The sequence below is a fragment of the Podarcis liolepis genome, assembly GCF_965112155.1.
Source record: "Podarcis liolepis genome assembly, chromosome: 6".
Taxonomy (NCBI): domain Eukaryota; kingdom Metazoa; phylum Chordata; class Lepidosauria; order Squamata; family Lacertidae; genus Podarcis; species Podarcis liolepis.
This window is the reverse complement of record NC_139559.1, coordinates 40,313,098-40,332,254: the sequence shown is the minus strand read 5'-3', so window position 1 is coordinate 40,332,254 and position 19,157 is coordinate 40,313,098. Positions and strand designations below refer to the sequence as shown.

Here is a 19,157-nt window from a genome sequence, read left to right as displayed (position 1 = left end):
ATAGCAATTAACAGATTAGAACTAGTAATGAAACATCAGGGAAATACTATGTTAAAGAGAAACTGACCAACAAGCAGTACAGGAAGTCTCCTAGTTGACTCACCCTTAAAAAAAGAAAGAAAAGAAAGGGGGGGAGAGAACTTGCTGTCTATACTGTTTGAAGATACAGTAGTTGCAATGTGTCTTGGGCTGTATGTATATTTAGAAACCCAGCAGCTGTGTCTTTTTTTGGCCGGGTACCTTCCGTAACCATAAGAGTCAATTCCTTATGGTGTTTCTGTACAGAACATAGAAAATGACTTTCAACTGGTTAAGCTGTTAACATACAACTTTATGATTTCAAGGGTGCTTTTAAATGTTCTTGTGACTTCAACTTTGCAATGAACTCCCCCTGACTCATTCAGAGAGCAAACAATGAATCCATTGTCCGAGTGTAAGAATGTCAGTGATGGAAGCAGCCTTTGAAGTAGCATGTAGGAGAGCTCTTTTTAAAAGGATCTGTGGTTTCATTCTCCCTGCAAATTAGTCTACACAGTTTTACTCCTGTTAGATGAAAAGAGCAGTCTGTTGCCAAATAATTCTGGACTTCCAGAGCCAAGGATATATGCTGCCCACTTTTTTCCCATTAGACTGCTGCAGACAGAGCTCTTTACCTCACCCTCCAGTTATGTTAATCTATCTGTGGAATACTGTGCCAAAGGTTTTGCTTAAGACACCCACCTTACAGAGCTAACTTTAATGGGCTATTGTGTTGTGGCTTGTGCAACATACAACACTCAATTTACCCACGCTGCATGGACCTTGAAGATAAATTTCTCATCTTCTGCTTTGAAGGACCTTTTTCATAACAGATAGGAAATCATGCCTCTGTCATCTTCTGTGCAGGGCTTCATAAATGTTTTCAAGAACTGCTCAGACCCTTTCCTTCCAAGTTGCTTTTGTTGCCCTTTCCCCCCATCCCTCCCCCAATTAAGGGTCAGTTCACAAATGACACTGAAGTCACATTTCTGTTTTACTTCATCTGTCATCTTGAGGGGCTGCAGGTGGCAGTAAGTTCTCACTTCCATTTGATAAAATAGACTTTGGATTGGATTTTCCCTGCACCCATATAAATATGAAACAGTACTCAAAAGTAGCAATGTAAAGTTTCCATAGATAATGCAATGCCACTTATTGTGTGATTAAACAGCAGCTGCTGCTCTTTTTTCTCCTTCCTCCTAGCAATGGACAATCTGCAGGAGAGAGCTCTACACATCCGGAAAGTCCTTCTGACTTTGCCTAAAACCACTTTGATTGTAATGAGATACCTCTTTGCATTCCTCAATCAGTAAGTATTCCTCAAGCACAACCGATAGGTCTGTAGTGTTGGTTTGCCAAGTAAGAATCATAGCGTTGGTGGGCCTTGCTTGGTTCAAGGAGTCCAGAAGCCTCAAGAGATGACTCTCCACCCTTCGTGTGAAGACTTCCATGAGACCTGCAAGAAAGAGCCTCTCCCAGTCATTCAAATTATGCACAGAACTGAGTTCCTGATCACTTAAGTGTAAAGCATTCATTTCTTTTTAGTTGGAGCCTGTGCCTGAGCTCATCTCTGAATATCACTTGTATTTTTACTGCCAACCTGTGGGCTTTTTTTCTTGTTCAGGTAGCATTCTGTTGGCAAAAATCTCCACGACCAATATTGATGTTCCCTGATTCTAAGGGGAAATCTTGCTAAAAGAGCTACCTTTTAGGGACAGCCATCGTTTCAGGGTACTGGAGAATTTTTGTTCGGATGAAATAAGGCCTGTCTTGAGATTTCCTGTAGTATTGCTCTGGAAAACAATGAGGTCTTGATTGCAGCCTGGAAAATTCAAAACCATATCCCCACAAAGTGTGTCATTGTCCTGCCACCCCTCCAGATACTGTTAGATAGGAAAGACCCCACTTCCTGCAGCTCAGGAACAGAACTTTCCACAGCAGTGTTAGGAAATTCTTCCATGCCTTGGGATTCCCTTCCCTCAGATGCCACTTCTAAGTCACTGAAGTGAATGGCTGCTTCCGCCCTTAATAGTGTCTCATTATTCAAAGAACTGGACTGGAAAACTGTGTTTGTTTCAAGAAGAATTGTCCAGGCATCAAATAACTCTGTTTTGTGCTTAACCATTAACTTGGTGCCCTGAAATGCCCAAATTGATGCAATTTGCTTTTAAGATTTAATCACACACCTGACCGTTTAGAAAACTGCATTACCACAGAGGACACTCACTCTTCCCACTTTGCATTTTAATTTGGCCAAAAGATAGCTTTGGAGGGGGTCTAAACAGGGGACAATACCAACATTGGAGGGAAGGAGTTTGGTTTTGAGAATCCCGTGTATGAACATGAGGGGCTAAAAAAGCAGGTGCCAGCCACTGGATGTTGCTAGCTAGCAGAATTCATATTTTGTTCCTATAGCAGAGTTCATATTTAGCTTGCCCTAAATATGATGCGGGTGGCGCTGTGGTGTAAACCACTGAGCCTTGGGCTTGCTGATCGGAAGGTCGGTGGTTTGAATCCCCATGACAGGGTGAGCTCCCGTTGTTCGGTCCCAGCTCCTGCCCATCTAGCAGTTCGAAAGCACATCAAAAAGTGCAAGTAGATAAATAGGTACCGCCCCAGTGGGAAGGTAAACGGTATTTCCGTGAGCTGCTCTGGTTTCGCCAGAAGCGGTTTAGTCATGCTAGCCACATGACCCGGAAAAACTGTCTGCGGACAAACACCAGCTCCCTCAGCCTGTAAAGTGAGATGAGCGCCGCAACCCCAGAGTCATCTGAAACTGGACTTAACTGTCAGGGGTCCTTTACATTTTTTATCAGTAAGATATGTTGGAAGGAGTGAAGTATGTGATAACATATCTGGTTAAAAATCAAGCTTTATTCTGTAACTCTTTCCCCCACTTAAAACCTTATTTCCAGAAACTTAATTAAATGCTTGCAAAGGAAACTGAGACTCCAGCCTCCTTTGGGCATTTGCTTGAACATGTGACAATTAAAATTGTGTAGAGGATGTAGTCATGCCTGCAAGCCCCACCCTGTGTCCCCAGCCCTGCATGTGGATTCCTTTCCGACCTTTGTACATTCAGCACAGATGTCCATGTGGGGTTTGGCTGATCATGCTTAGAAGCCTCTGCCCAGTGAAGAGAGTAATAAGGCAGGGTTCCTTATTGTGACAAGGTTCCTATGCATGTTCAGCCAAACACACAAAGGTCTTGGAGAAGCCCAAGCTCTTGGGGATCTTAGTTTGCATATGTGACCCACACCATTCTACACATTTTTTTTAAGCCTCACATGTTCAGATGAATGCTTCTAAAAGAGTTTTGATGGGCCTTGGTGGAAAGAGAACTGCATACAGCTTTCATTGGACAAGGGTAGTCTGGCTACAGTGATCAATGCATTGGCAAGACTTGATTATTGTTATGTGCTCTACGTGAGGTTACTCTTGGGCCTAGTCCAGAGGCTCTAGCTGGTGAAAAATGCTGCAGCTAAATTGTCAATGGGGACAAACTATCACAAGCACATAATTTCAGTGCTCAGAAGTCTGCATTGGTTGCTCATACACTACCAGGCCAAAGTTCTTTTATTAATTTACAAGGCCTTTAACAATCGGAGCCCAGGGTACCTCAAGAATTGCCTAATTTCTTTTGTCCCTGCCTGATCATTGTGGAGTCATGGCTCAGATGCCCAGCTCATATCCACCAGAAGCTATATTGTTTAGTATTGTAGGGCCAGTTTCATGGAACTCCCTTGCAGATGAGGTTAGGGAGGCCCTGTCTATTTTGTTGTTCCAGCAGTCATTTAAATTGAAGTTTAATTTTAACTGGTTTTTATTTTCTGTGTTGTTGCATTCTTTGCAAACGACTCTTGTAGCTAAGCGGCATATAAATTGTTTAAATGACGTAAGTGTGGGGCAGAGGGGCATTTTCTTTTGCCTTTTGGAGGGTTACAGGGGTTAAACAGCAGCACTTGAATCACATGCTCTTGGCAGTGGCAAACATAATACCCCAGGCAGCCACAGTAAGGTGGGGTTCGTGAGATCCCCCAACCTTTCAAAGCAAAGTTGTCCCTCTGAGCCTTGTTTAACTTCAAACATTTTCACTGCGTTACACTGACAGATGCTCAAAATACCCATGACTGACATTCCATTTTGAATGTTAGCATGGCATTTTAGCATTCTCAGCAGTTCTTGGGCAGCTGAAAGAGAGATAAATGTTGGCTGTGAGGAAGGGTGCAAATGGAAAAAGCCAGAGGGGTGTGCTGGTTGCCAGGTTCTTTCCAGCCTTGTGCTGTGAACCATGCGGCACCGTGGCTCAGTCACACTTTCATCTGTTTCTTGGCTGGATAGGAGGTGTTGCTTCTGCAGCTGCTATCCAGGCAGGGTGCACTGAATGACATGCCAAGAAATAAATCCCTGGCAACAGCATTCAATCGGCACGGAGAATAAGCCTCCTTAAAAGGGAGCTAGATGATGATGACTCTTCCCAACACATGCACACACGCTTTTAACAAATGCCCTACGTGTTAATTGAAGGGATGTTCAGAAAATGGAAAAGAGGCTGGCTGCTTAATAAAGAAATCAATGCGCTAGTCAGCAGGGAAGTGCTCTGAATATGCATTCAGTGCAAATGATCAGAGAAGCACCATCTATGCAAACAAAACTGAATTTGATCCAAGGCGGTACAGCCAGATAAACTCGCAGTTCTTTTGGTAAATACCATTACTGTTGAGGGTGGTGGTCATTTTTTCCTAAGTAGCCTCAAGACATTCTTGTCACATGAGATCAAGTTTTAAAATCCGAGGAAACAGAGCCAATCTCCCTTCATTTTAGCAATTCGCTCTGTACCATAGGTATCATTGCTCCTAATTCACCCTCTTCCTCTCATTCCTTCCCTGTCTTCTGCAGTTTATCTCAGTTCAGTGAAGACAACATGATGGACCCCTACAATTTAGCCATCTGCTTCGGACCCACGCTGATGTCAGTGCCTGAAGGCCACGATCAGGTCTCCTGCCAAGCCCATGTCAATGAGCTCATCAAAACTATAATCATACAACACGAGAATGTCTTCCCAGGACCAAGAGAGCTGGAGGGCCCTATATACACCAGGGGTGGAAGCACTGAGGATTACTGGTACGGTAGGAGATAATGGGTAACAAGTGAAGGGGGTATATAGCGCTAGATTGTAGTCTGACTAGTAAATTGCATATTTCGACAATGCTATCATCTTCCTGTTTCAAATGCTGGCCCCAGAATTTATCCCAGTTGTGAGTCACATAACTGAGCAGAGGCAAAATTGGTGAGGTTCACAGTCCTGAGCGCAACAGATTTTCCCCACCCTAAACCTGCAGGCCTCGAAGATTCAGAAAGCATGTTGCATGACTGCACTTCATTATACCAAAGATAATGCCCATGAAACTGTCCATAAGGGTGTTATGGTAATTACCGTAATCTGCTGGCGAAAGCTGCAGAGCAGACACATAGCCTGAATTCATCGCTGACATTCTTCTCATTTTTCCACATGTCTTGAGCGACTTTACTTCAGAGACAAGGTCAGTAGCAGCTGAACTTAGAAAGCTGCAGCATGGGTTAATTTCAGGGCAGCAGCAACAAGTGGGGGAAACTTGAAGCCTTCCTTTCTCTCCTGCCCAGTGCACAGGGGGCCTGGCTGCGCATTTAGTCTGAAACCGACATCTGCAAACAATTCAGCCAGAGCAGCTCCTGTCATGAGATTGGTGGCGGGGAGGGGCGGGAGTTGTAGTGGTGGAGCAGCTTGCCCCACTATTTTACCTGAAAAGAAGAATGTGAAAATAACCCGCTTGGTTGCATCTTCATCAGAACAACCCCTTTCCTCTCAGCTACTATGCACAGTGCAGACACTGAACCCCAGGCTGCAAGGCCACACAGCACATTCTCGTACTGTATTCATATTTCCAAAAAGTGGAGCCTTTCTTTGCTTTCGTTTGCTACTGATCTTAGTTTTATTTTGTTTAGTTAAGCCCCTTTTGCTGTTTAATCTTGGTCGCAAAATGACCACCATACTATATGAAAATAAGTGCCTCCATTAGTGCCTTTACTTAGAGTTTTCAAGTTACCACACAGTGGTATTTGCAGCTGGGAAAGGGGTATAGAAACTAGTTTACTGGTATTTCAGCAGCTGGTGTATAAAAGAGCATCAAAAATTATGGAAAATGTTTGAAGAAATCAAACTTGCCGACTTTGGACAATGGGCTCTGAAGTGCCCAGCAGACCTTGCTGATGATAAAAAAAATTACTTGTGTTAAAAGACTTTGAGAAATTATACAACCTACAGTCATGGACAGTTGAAGATCCTTCTTGTACTGGAATGAAAGAATTTGCCAAGAAATCCTAAATGTTGTATCATGAATTTTATGGTTGTAACCTTCTTTCTGGACAGATATTATCTGTATCAATATTTCTATTTTATTTTAATGAAAATAAAAATTGTTATATAAAATAAATAATGATGGAAATATAATATGGTAACAGTATAATATACCTAACATTATGCACTTTGTATGGCTTGCAAACAAACTCCGTATGAAAGGCTGCTTCAGAAGCCATCTGGTTCCATTATTCTCCATGGATTAGGCCAGGTTTATGCCTTTCACTTAAGATTTTCACATTTCAGTCCTGAAGCAATTTGCAGTGGCTATGTCTCATTGCACCCTCTCTCCCCCACCTTGTCACAATATGATTGCTGTCCCAAACCCATAAACAGTACAAGGTGGGACGTGGGGCAATGAACAATATTTTAAGGAGAGTTTTAAACTTCCTGGATCAGAGAAGATAACAGATTCAAATAATGCAGGGAGCCCTCAATTTGAGTGTTTTCATCTTGTGGTAAAGAGAGTAAGGGACAGAGAATACAAGCCTGAGGTTTCCTTCTAATCTTTCTGTGCTCTCTCTCTTTCTGTATGTGTGTGTGTGTGTGTGTGTGTGTGTGTGTGAAAAATGGTGGCAGAGCAAAGTATTGCCCAAAGAGGACCTCAGATATGTAGCCTGCTGAACTAAAAAAAATAGTGACCTTGCTATCTTTCCCACTTTTCTTTTTTCTTTTTCTTTTTAAAAGATTTGTAGTAGTTTTCAAAAATATAAGCATGACATCAACAGAACAATTGGTTTTTCCACATTCCCACCCTCCTCCCCCCTTAACAGAAGACTAATGCATCGTCAGTGGGCGCCAATCATCAGGATGTTTATTTGAGTGTTTTAGAAAAATGCATTATTCAGGACATATACCCTCTTAGTATCTCAGATAAAGCAATTGTTCATACATTCTGTTTCCATTGTGTAACATGTATCTTGCTCAGTTTTCATTGAACATGTGTCTTTGGTTGCTGGGCAGATGCTCCTCATCCTTCTCAGTATGAATGTGAAGAGTACCTTATACATTGCAGGTGTTTCTTTCTTTCTTTTTTTGTTACTACATCTATTTGTCTCAAATCTATTTGTCTTAAATGGACTTTGAGTGCCCATTTAATTTTCTACCATGAACTTAATTTCCATTCACTTCAGATGTCCATGTGCACCACAACCCTTGTGCATGGTTCAACATTTTAGGGACAAACTGTAGTGAGAAGTTTTGATTTTGTGAAACATTGGGAAACAAATTGGCCTGCACACACCACAAGACCATTTATCCAACACAAGGTGATAGGAATCATTGTGTTTCTAGAAAAAGGACTAGATCATGTGAGTTCACCAGACATTTCTTCCCTTGAAGGCAAAGGAGTTCAGTTCATCATCTTATGTGCAGAGTAATTAAGCTAGGAGAAATACGACCTTTGCTTCATAAGTATCATAGGATTAAGTCATAGTGTGTGGAGGGCTCTGAACCTCAGATGTTTCTACCATACATGGCATAGGGGTCCCCTAGCGGCTAAGCTAGTTCTCTCAACATATTGTAACAGTATTTCTTGTCTTAAATTCTTCTAGTGTTCTGCCTCATTGCAGTACAGTACATAAATGGCCACATAAGAGTTAGAAAAACAGTATCTCTTTCAACCAAGGAAATTAATTCTGAATGAGGATTGAGCTTGTGGGTGGGGGCAGGAATGCCATGGGATCATATCTTTGCATTGTACATCAGTACATTTTTATAATAAGCTTCATTATCTCAAAATCTGAAATGTTCACCATTGCCTTTAAATGTCTTACTTAACATGCTTTGATAAATATAGGAGGACTGCCTGTCATCTCCTAAGATGCAGATTCTGGGTGCACTCAAAAGCTGGGGTTTCATATAGATTAACTGTAATGAGATGTTCCATTTTGTTCAACATGCATATGCATACACACACTTTTATTAAAAATGGCGGTCAGTTAATTCCTAAAAAAGATGATACAAAGCACTCCACTGTGAAGAAATCTGAGGATTTTAGAGAGACCAAAAATCAGTCTACAACTGTACACAAACAAGTAATTTTAATTTTTTAATTTTTTTATACCCCGCCCGTCTGGCTGGGTTTCCCCAGCCACCCAGTTGATATTGGTACAATCATAATAGGGCAAAATCGTGCCTTTTGATTAATACTGAAGTCCCTGTAAATGTCTGAATTGTCTTATCTTTTTCGCACTTCTGATCTAGTAAGCTACAAGGCTAAATATAGTCTGCTGCAGGTGTCATGCTCACTCACAGAAGAATTCTGTGCCCACTAAGGTCCCCTTTCTCTCCCAGTTATTTTTAATGGATTTTTGGGTGTGGGTGGTTGTTCAGTTCAAAGTGTACCTTTTGGGGGGCTGGCGGGGGCAGTTGCTTGCTTTTTTGTCTACTTTATTGGGGTGGAGACCCCTGTTTGGGGGCGGGTTCTGAGCATCACCAGTTTTAATTCTGTGACTTGATTATTTTGTGGCATCCACAACAGCTTCCTACATTTCCAGATCTACCCCAAAATGAGGGGTAGGGTGGCATAACAAATCCTATATTTCCTTCCAGATGTACTGTATGGGTACTTAGCATGTCCGACATCTACTTACTGGGGTGGGGGGAGAGAGAATGGGAGGACAGTGGAGGCTGATTCATTAGGGTAAATGGGGCACTGCCCCACCAGCTTCAGTCTGTGTTCAGCCAAATTCACCTCCCCCAGGGGATGGCTCTGGTCAATGGTTTCTTCCTCCTTAGTCTCAGTTTGCCTTTGTAAGCAGGGAGGAGGAGGAGAAAACTAGAATTTGCTGTCTCTGCCTGACATTGCCTCTGCCTCCACCTACCATTTGCCTCCCTACTTTCTCCCCCACCACTCCCAACTGGCACCAGCCACCACTGTGGCTTCCTCCCTAGGCTCTACGCATGCACCCACTCCCCTTATCTCGCTGCCTTGACCAAGGGATTTGGTGGAAAGCTAGGTCCGGTTATGGAAGTGTACAGAAGCTGTCTAGTTCCTATTACCGTATTTATTGCTCTATAAGAATCACTTTTTCCCTCCTAAAAAGTAAGGGGAAATGTGTGTGCATCTTATGGAGCGATTGCAGGCTGCGCAGCTATCACAGAAGCCAGAACAGCAAGAGGGATTGCTGCTTTCACTGCGTAGCGATCCCTCTTGCTGTTCTGGCTTCTGAGATTTAGAATTTTTATTTTCTTGTTTTCCTCCTCCAAAAACTAGGTGCGTCTTGTGGTCTGGTGCGTCTTATAGAGTGAAAAATACAGTATATCCTGGTCTTCTCATTCAGGGGAACAAGGCTCTGTTATGCCCTATCTCTGGATGTGTCTGCATTGAGTGCACAGCGCTTATGGCAGGCTAGATAAAAAATACACAGCATCTTGGCCTGATATATTTTCACAACTTGTGCCAAGTGTCATCTGTATTTGGAAGAGCTTCTGAGGCTTAACGGTGGGGGCAGCTTGGTGAAATTTTAAAAAAGGAAAGAAAAATTGTGCAGGAGGGAGAAACTAAACAGTAGGAAAGCAACTAGTATTTCCAGACAGAATCATAATGTGGAATTTATTGTTCTGTTTCTGCAAGCATTGTAGCTTGCCCCTCTCTTGACCATGTTCCCCCAGGCAATTTTGGATCACATAGTATGGGGAAGCCCTGTTGCATGAACAAAAGTCCTTGAGTAGGCTTTGACTTCTGGGGCTGTTTAGGTGAATCCCACCCACAGAGTTGGCAGGGACTTCAAAGATCTTCTAGTCCAGATTCCTAACGATGCAAGAAATCTACTGCTACAGGATGACTGATGTCCTTTTGAGTTGGGGGATTGAAATTTGAACCAACATAACTAAAGTATTTACTTGTCTATCCTGAGCCTTGGGCCTGATGCAGAGCATATGGAACAGAACGTGTTTATTTCGCTGGTTCAGTTCAGTTCAGTTTATGAACTGCCTGATAAAAATACTATCTAGGTGGCAAAGGAAACCACTCAATAAAGACATAAATCAGTAAAACTGACCCACATTGGTTTAAATCCAGTCACACAATCCAAGATAGACACAAAGCCACAAAATACAGCCCAGCTACAAAAGCTAAAATCTGAACATAATGCTACCATTCAACAAATACTATAATAAAATGATAACAATAAATAATAAAGCCCCAATGAACAAAAAAAAGTCTTCCTGATGTCAAACCATTGTGAATTGACCTGAGATCTACAGACGGAATGCCATATACAAAATTAATTAATTAATAAGATCTTATAAAGTAGGCAAAACTTTAGATAAGTCTTTCTAGCAAGAGCATTCCATGAAGGGGAGGCCACTACTGAAAAGGCCATCTCCCTTGGAATTACCCTCCAAATTTCATTCTGAGAGGGAACTTGAAGAAGGGACTCCATCGATGACCTCAGGGCCTGGGTAGGTACATATGGTAAGGAGCATTCCTTTAGGTATGGGGGTCCCAAGCAGTGTAGGAGTTTGGAAGTCAAAGCTAGCACTTCGAATTGTTTGTAGAGAAGCCATTGTGAGACAGACAAGGGGTACTTTAGTTATTTAATTAAGAATTTTTTTCTACCATGTCACAAAACTTGCGGGCAGTTTACATCTTAGACAGGTCCCATTCAGAGCTTAGCAACGTGAACCTCACCTCATGTGGCACCCGCTGATAGACCTTCAAGCCTTTGTTCCCAGCTCTCACACAACACACCTCATGCCCCATGTTTTTCAAGCATTTCATGGCACCAGCTAAACCGTTAGGAGGGCCCATAGCTCCGTAGTACAGCACACGCAGACGGTTCCAAGTTTAGTCACCAGCATATTAAGTTAAAAGGAGACCCTGGAAAGCTGCTGCAAATCTGAGTAAACTATATTGGGCTAGGTGGACCAAGAGTCAAATTCAGCGTACGGGAACTTCACATGTGCTGGAGTAGATGGACCACCACATATTCTTCGGGATGTTGGACCAGGACATGTGCCTCCCATCTTCTGACCTATTCCAAAAGCCCCATCTATGACAAGTCCGTGTGATGTAGGAGCTTTTGTCCCCCACCCCCTGCAGAGTTAATCTTAAGGAGAGAAATTACTATTGCCACCCAAGCCTCAAAAGGTTGCTACTCTCCAAACTACATGCTTTGCATGTCTCCATCAAACATTGCTCTTCCACCCAAAAGTTCAAGTGTCACTGGGATACCCCTGGTGCCACATACCATTTACCAGCCAGTTCTTTTCTTTTTTGAAAAAACAGGAAAACATGCCCCGTCAACGTAGCCCTCTCTGTCTTTCTTCTTGCAGTGAAAGCCCCCATGGAGAGACAGCCTCCACGGAAGATGCAGCTCAGGATATGGTCACTGAACACCATACCAGCGATGATGGTAAGCAGTTGTTTGACAGCTGTTTCAAAGCTGGCTGCAACATTTACTTTCAAGCTTGGCATGAGATGGGAAAGCCGTTTTGGCACGTGGGTGTCATCCCTGTGTATATAGGCTTATTGGACAAAACAGAATTTACCAGCAAGGCAAGGTGTGTTTAAGATATTTCCTCATGTTTCTTAGCTAGAGCCACAAATCTGGTATGCCAGTTTTAATACTTGACTGATCGCAAAGATTTCAGTGAGCTGTTGTCAAGGTAGCAAGATGGAGATGTACTACAGGAGAAGAGCTGTGGTCTCTGAATTTCTCTTGTTAACATCTCTATGACTTGCTTACTTGAACTATCTGGAAATCCAAGTGCACAGTTTTAGTAATTAGGGGGCTCTTTTTTGCTCCTGTTTTCCTGCCTATGATATTAAACCATCTTAACTGTGTGTTAAAGCATCTTAACTATAATCTGTAAGCCATCCTAGCTGTAATCATCAGGTAATCATGAAGTTTATGTTAATAGGTTTAACAGTCGTGCCTTAAGACTGAGAATTGGATTAGATGGTTTTCTCCCCCAATTCCATTGTCTCTTGCTATGTCGAGTGTGAATTGCAATAATGTTGGATCCTTTCCTGGTCCACTGAGTGATAATTAATGGACAAAGACTAATAGGCCACGCCTAGATTCAAAGTTGAGTGGAGGATCACTAGCTATTTTTGGACAGATCCTGAAGCTGAGGCTCCAATACTTTGGCCACCTCATGAGAAGAGAAGACTCCCTGGAAAAGACCCTGATGTTGGGAAAGATTGAGGGCACAAGGAGAAGGGGACGACAGAGGATGAGACGGTTGGACAGTGTTCTCAAAGCTAATAACATGAGTCTGACCAAACTGCGGGAGGCAGTGGAAAATAGGAGTGCCTGGTGTGCTCTGGTCCATGGGGTCACGAAGAGTCAGACACAACTAAACGACTAAACAACAACAACAGGCTCAAAGTTGAAAGGAGGACCAGTAGCTATTTTGGATTTTTATCCCCCAGCTGTAGTGCAGGCCTGCTGGGCATTAGAGGTCATTATCCTTTGCCAGGCTAAAGGCTAAATTCCAAAAGGGAATATTGGAAGTTAAGTGGCCTGTTGATTTTGATATAATAAACAATTGCTATTTGAAATATACAATTCCCTAGCTGGTAATAAAATGCACAATAGAGGCCCATTATTTTTTTTAAGAAATGTGTTAGTTGGTGCCAGAAACTAAACAAGCGAGAGGAAAACAGGGAAGCACACAATTCAAGGAGTATTCATTGAAAAAAACACTCCAACCCAGCTAAAAACAACCATGATTTGTTACCCAGGTAAAACCTTGTTAACTAGTGTGAGCTGATTACTCGAGCTCTCTGTCTACAAACTACTTTGCAATGCATAGTTCAGATAACTCTTTCTCTTTCTGGAAAATCCATTACTGGATTTTCAGTCTTACAGATGTGCTTGCTTGGCTGGCCTTCAGCCAGTCTCTGTACTTTTCAGCCTCGGGGGTTAAGCTCAGTTTCTTGGTTCGAGGGGCTCCAAAGGCTGGTGGGTCAGGCAGCGGTGCTGAAGTCTCTTTGTCTCAGACATGTTCGCCCTGTACTTCCTGCGAGAGCCTACCCAGATCACAATTGTCTTTGCCCAAAGAAGGGCTTCCTCTTCGAACATGGAACTTTTCTGAGGCATAACTTAAGTTGCTGCCTGATTCATGCTGTTGGGCTTTTAGGTAGTGACTTATTGCATAATGAAAATCAGCCAAGGAGAAAGGCTATCCAAATGGAGAGTGAATTCAGTAATAATAAAAAATGTGTTTTTGAATGAGTGTGTTCATCTGAGCCAAGCAAAATTTGCCAAGACTAGGAAGGGAGGAAAGAGCAAGGCTCAAGACTGAGGGGTCAATTGTAGAGGTCATCATAGGTGGTAAGGCAGAAAGAAGTGGGATAACCAGTCACAAAAGAGAGGCAGAGCTAGAATACAGTGGGTGGGATTCAACTAATGAGTCCTGTCAACATGGACTTTTGCATATACAACAGGGCTTTCCTCCCCGCCTCCTGGGTACCCGCTATTTCCCCTGACATTGGCTCAGGAAGTTTAGGAGAGGTGGGATCGCTTCATCCGGGAAGCCAAAATGCTTGTGCAAATGGAACAACCCACTTAGCATGATGTTGAATTCCTCCCAGTTAGATTGTAGACGAGAACCATGGACTGGATTACAAAGGGGTGGGGCAACCTCAGTGCAGGGAGACTCTGCTCATGATCCCTATTGGGATTCATTGCTTGGGAATGTAATAATTTGGAATAACTTCCACCCTATGGAGCAGTATGTCCAGCCGGCCATTCCACTGTGCAGAAACAAACCTGCTTTTGCCACTAACTGTATACTCTACAGGGAGCTACAGGCATTCTTGGGTCCCTGGTGGACCTATTACAATACAGTTTCCAAGCATCTTCTTCACAACGTTTATTTAGACTGCATATATTTAGGTATCCACTGAAGAGGTGTGTGTGTGTGTGTGTGTGTGTGTGTGTGTACTCTTATGTGCACACCTAGGTGAAGAAACCCTTAGAGCCTTTACCTTGTCAATAAGCATAGAACCATAGAATTGTAGAGTTGGAAGGGTCCCCAATGGCCATCTAGTCCAACCCTCTGCAAAACAGGAATCTCAACTAAAGCATCTCACAATCTCATGCCACCCTGACGACAAGCCAGACCAAGGGCCTGTACATGTGGATTGTGAACCCCTTGTGCCTCATTTAACTTCCCCTCATGCAGCAGTTGGCAAGTTGTTCTGCTGCAACTTTCAGGCCCAGCATGATCCAGATCCTAAGAAGCCATTAAGGTCTCCACAGGCTCTATCATTTTGTGACCTGACTACTCCCAACTGAGCAATTCTTTGCATAGTACAGAAAATACTGTGTGTCTGGAAATCCTGTGGACCAGCCCACCTGTCCCCAGCTGCCAGGACAGTTATGTTGAGTTCACCATAGAGGTAAGCATCCGTGAACATTTCACTGGTAGCAGTAGACCTCTAAAGCTTTGGAGGGTGTATAACGTGCTTCTTCTAAATGGCCTGGCCTCATTTGCCAGGTGCATTTGACCTCCAGTATCTCAGCTGACAACATATATAGATATTTGAATTCCTCACTTTTACTTTTTAAGGTGAATGGTTTAAACACTGATATGCAAATTCATTGAAATGTTGTTTCTTTTTCCTGCAGAATGTGAACCTATTGAAGCAATAGCCAAATTTGACTACAGCGGCCGAACAGCACGGGAGCTCTCTTTTAAAAAGGGGGCTTCCCTCCTGCTTTATCACCGGGCCTCTGACGACTGGTGGGAGGGCCGTCACAACGGAATTGATGGCCTGATCCCCCATCAATACATCGTTGTCCAGGACACGTATGTTACCTCTTAAGACCATTGGGGCATGGTACTTGGATAAACAGGGCTCAGATTTAATTTTGCTTCTGAGGAAGAAGATATCTTGAAATGTCTATTTGCACCTTAAAGTATTAGGAACGAAGAGTTGGGAAGGACCTAGCCTAGAGCTTTCCAAACTGTCGCAACATGTTAGTATGTACACTCTCCGTGCTGCTCCTGGGACTGGAAAAGGGTTAGTTTAACCCCCGTTTTGCTAGTCAAACCGTGTCATTAAATTTTGCGTGTCTAAAAAGTGTGTCACTGGCATCAAAAGTTTGCAAAGCTCTGATCTAGTCCAACCCCCATGCTTTAATACAGGATCTTGCAAACATAACATTCCTGACAGATTAGCATCCAGCCTCTGTTTAAATACCTCCAAGGATGGAGGGCACACCATTCCCTATCAGACAGCTCTAGCTATTAGGAAGTGTCACCAAAATCTGTTTCCCTATCATTCCCACCCATGCATTCTAATCCTGCCCTCTGGAGCAACAGAGGATAGGTCAGCTTCATCTGCTGCATAGCAGCCCTTCAGATAATACAAGTTGCCTATCATGCCTCCTTTCAGCGCCAGATTTTGGGCAGTGTGGGTGGTTCCCCCGCACAGGGCGCTAAGCCAAGGGGGCGCAACATAATATTAAAAGTCAAAAAGCTTATTAAAAAGAACTGTACCAAAAGGGATTGGGGGGATTTTGTCTTCACTCATATTACCATATTACCAAAGTCCGCCCCCGCTCCCTTAACCTTTTTGAGGCTAGGCATGCCCAGGTCTTCCAATTATTCCTCATAGTTGGTTTCCAGATCCCTCACTGCTGTCCTATACACATGCTCAGCTGCTTCATGTGATCATATGAAAATAATCAACAACAACAACCCCCCCCCAAAAAAGAGCATCTTAGTTTTACAAGCTGCATTATGCCTGATCTCAGGGTCCAAGTACACCACCCAGCCTTTAAGTAAAGCATTAAAATGAAATGTTGTAATTTGAGAGCATTAAAAAAAACCTGATGATAAAATTGTTCGGGCTATTGCGACTTCTACTGTGGCTTATCTTGAGGGTGTAACATAGGTTTTGTGGTTGTGGCTCTTTTCTTCTCTAGTGAGGATGGAGTATCAGAAAGATCAAGCCCAAAATCTGAAATAGAAGTAAATTCAGAGCCACCGGAAGAAAAGGTGACTGCCAGAGCTGGTTCCAACTGCCCAAGTGGGAGCCATGTTGCAGACATTTATCTTGCAAATATCAATAAGTAAGAGTTAATATCGGTTTTGTATTACTACTCTTCAATGTATGTGTTGATCATTGTTTTTTTCCCTTTTGTTTAGTTTTGAGCAGTTGAACTAGTTTAGCTTATTTGTATTGTTTTATGTAATGTTTTGTCCCACCGGGGGTATACTACTAGTTGCAGCTCTGACATCCAGGTCAGTAGGCCAACATTTGCAGTACTGAAACACTTCCCATTTGGTTGCCGATAATGTTGAAACCGTTTGTTTCAATCAATCATTTATTTTACATTTCAAGCCCACCCTCCCTTCAAGTAACCCAAAGCAGTGTGCCTGATTCTTGCCCTGCTTTCCCCCTGTAATAACCCTGTAAAGTGGGCTGAGGGAAGCTGGCTGGCTTCAAATCACCCAGTGAGGTTTGCGGCTAAGTGGAGAGTAGAACCTGGGTCCTTCCTGTTTCTGTTCTGACGCGCTAACCTTCATGCTGGCTTGTTATTATAAGCAGAGTGGAAAAGGTGATTTAGTTCAGAATGTTTATTTTGCGATTTCAGTATCCTTTCATTGCCTTTCTGGGATTCCTGTGTTGAAATGCAACTTCTATAACACTTAATCCCCACCCCCCACCCCACCCCCCGCTTCTTTTATGGTGACAGGCAAAGAAAGAGACCAGAGTCTGGCAGCATACGAAGAGCTTTCCGTCAAAGTGACAGCCATGGGCTGCCCAGCTCCCTGGGAGAACCAGTCCCACCAGGAGCTGTGGCCAGTTCACGTCCCTCCTCACAACCCATTATGAGCCAAAGTCTCCCGAAAGAGGTACCAGATGCATCTTCCATCAGTGGCCATGGGAGCCTCAATTCGCTCAGCCGGCATGCCTCTCTGAAGAACAGGATAGATAGCCCCCACATCCGGAAAAATGTGACCACTGGAAGGTCAAAGAGCTTTAATAACCACCGGCCCATGGACCCTGAAGTCATTGCACAGGTAATAAGAAGCTAGGCCAGGTTGAGGTAAGATGGGGCTTAACTTGCATACAGTGGTAAACAAATATCTCCACCCCATGTTACCCATTCTGTTAAAAAAAATCTCCTTTGTGAATTTTGATGTTGACTATTCACTAAAACATTCATCTAATACTCAAATATGTTCCAGCTGTTCTGTGAATGTTGTATATTTAGCAACATGTGTTATTTGATATCAATATTTTATATTTTGCTTCAGTATTTGCTTCAGATCAGGAAGCGTCCCCTTAGAGGTGATCAAAACAAGTCAAGTTTTGAATTCTGAGGTAACCTCTGAATTTTTAAAATTCGAACATTTAAATTTCTGTTCAGTTCTAAAACATCAGCTCGGTTTGTGATTGCTGCATGCCTAGTCAATCAAAAAAGCATGGAACAGCGCCTATGTTTAATCAACTTGAGACCAATTTCCAAAGATTCATAAGGGTTAGGAATTACCTGCATCAAAGCATCCCAGTTAAGATGCATTTGATTGAGAACCTTGGCTACATGACCAAATTTTGATCACATGTGACTCACTTAAACTTTGAGAGAAGACTGATTGTTTCTGCTCTTCACATGTCCATGAGGAAATTGCTAAAACGTAGAAATGGATAAAGCCATGGGAATTTAGTGTTCTTAGTTTAACCCATAGCAAAATACTAATGGCAGAGTATGTTTCCTGTTAGTTTTAGACAGTCTTCCCCAATCTGGTGTCCTCCAGATGTTTTGGACCACAACTCTCATGATTATGGTTTTAGAAAACATAAGCAGTTTTCATAGGCAATGTAGAACAGAGGGATCTGGCTAGATTCCTGTGCTTTGAGAAACAGAAGTCCTCTAAGGTAAGCAGGAAGCCATTTAACTTTGTCTTTTTCTGCTCACCCAGGACTTTGAGATACAAATGTGAAAGGGACCACAGACTGTCTAGAACTCCTGCATTTTTATATGGTGTATACCTGTTCCATTGAGTTTTATCATCTTGTATAATACACTCAAATCTCTTGCCACCCAAGGGATACACCTTGGTGAAAAGTGCATGGAAACATACCTGCTTTAACACTATATATCCTTTTTCCTACTGTTCTGTTTCTACAGTTGATAATGTTGGACCTTGCTGAAACTAACAGTCAGGGAATGAGGGCCATAACACCATCATAACCACTCTCCCCAGTCCTGTTTTTTATCTGAATTAAAAATCACATTTTATTTCTTCACTGTATGCTCTTTCCACTTATTGTCATCATCTTCATCATCTAACTCTGTTTCCCCTAAATCATTTGGGATAAATGTTGGCAAAGGTGTTGGTGAAAACAGAGCTATATGCAGTGTTAATATTCTATGCTTTCAGGAATCTGTGTTAGAATCTCAAAGCCCAGGATTTTTGAAAAACTGAGTTTTTGGTGCCTCTGTTTTGAACCCACAGCCCAGATCTGTGAGTTTGTTTAACTGCACTTAGAGGTTAAGGGATCATGAAAAGAACACAACAATCTATCCTGTTTCCATGGAATTTTCGTAGTAGCTTTGCTCTTGCTTCCCAGTTTCAGTCAGTGATAAGGAGCTACCTTCAAACAAAGCAGATCTCGTTGTTTCTGTTGGCAGGGATAGGGGATGGTTTCACTGGTGTGTACACAGCTGTGGCTGGATGTGGCCGCTGAGACTTTTAGACCATGTTAGCGTAAAGCCATCATGTGATTCCCCTCCTCCTCTAATTTTTGAAATGAGCACTGTTTTCACAG

General features: G+C 42.8%; 1 protein-coding gene across 7 annotated transcripts in view; it reads left to right on the top strand.

Moving 5' to 3' along the window:
- Positions 1–19,157, top strand: part of SRGAP2 (SLIT-ROBO Rho GTPase activating protein 2) — a 195,532-nt gene that overhangs the window by 166,933 nt on the left and 9,442 nt on the right. For 6 of the 7 annotated variants that reach the window (XM_083508829.1, XM_083508827.1, XM_083508828.1 and 3 more), the window contains 6 exons: positions 1,222–1,327; positions 4,918–5,142; positions 11,696–11,775; positions 15,001–15,181; positions 16,303–16,449; positions 17,077–17,404. In XM_083508829.1, the coding sequence (XP_083364955.1) occupies positions 1,222–1,327; positions 4,918–5,142; positions 11,696–11,775; positions 15,001–15,181; positions 16,303–16,449; positions 17,077–17,404 (1,067 nt within the window). Of the gene's footprint in view, positions 1–1,221; positions 1,328–4,917; positions 5,143–11,695; positions 11,776–15,000; positions 15,182–16,302; positions 16,450–17,076; positions 17,405–17,641; positions 17,709–19,157 lie in introns of all 7 variants that reach the window. The other variant, XM_083508830.1, reaches the window with a different exon arrangement.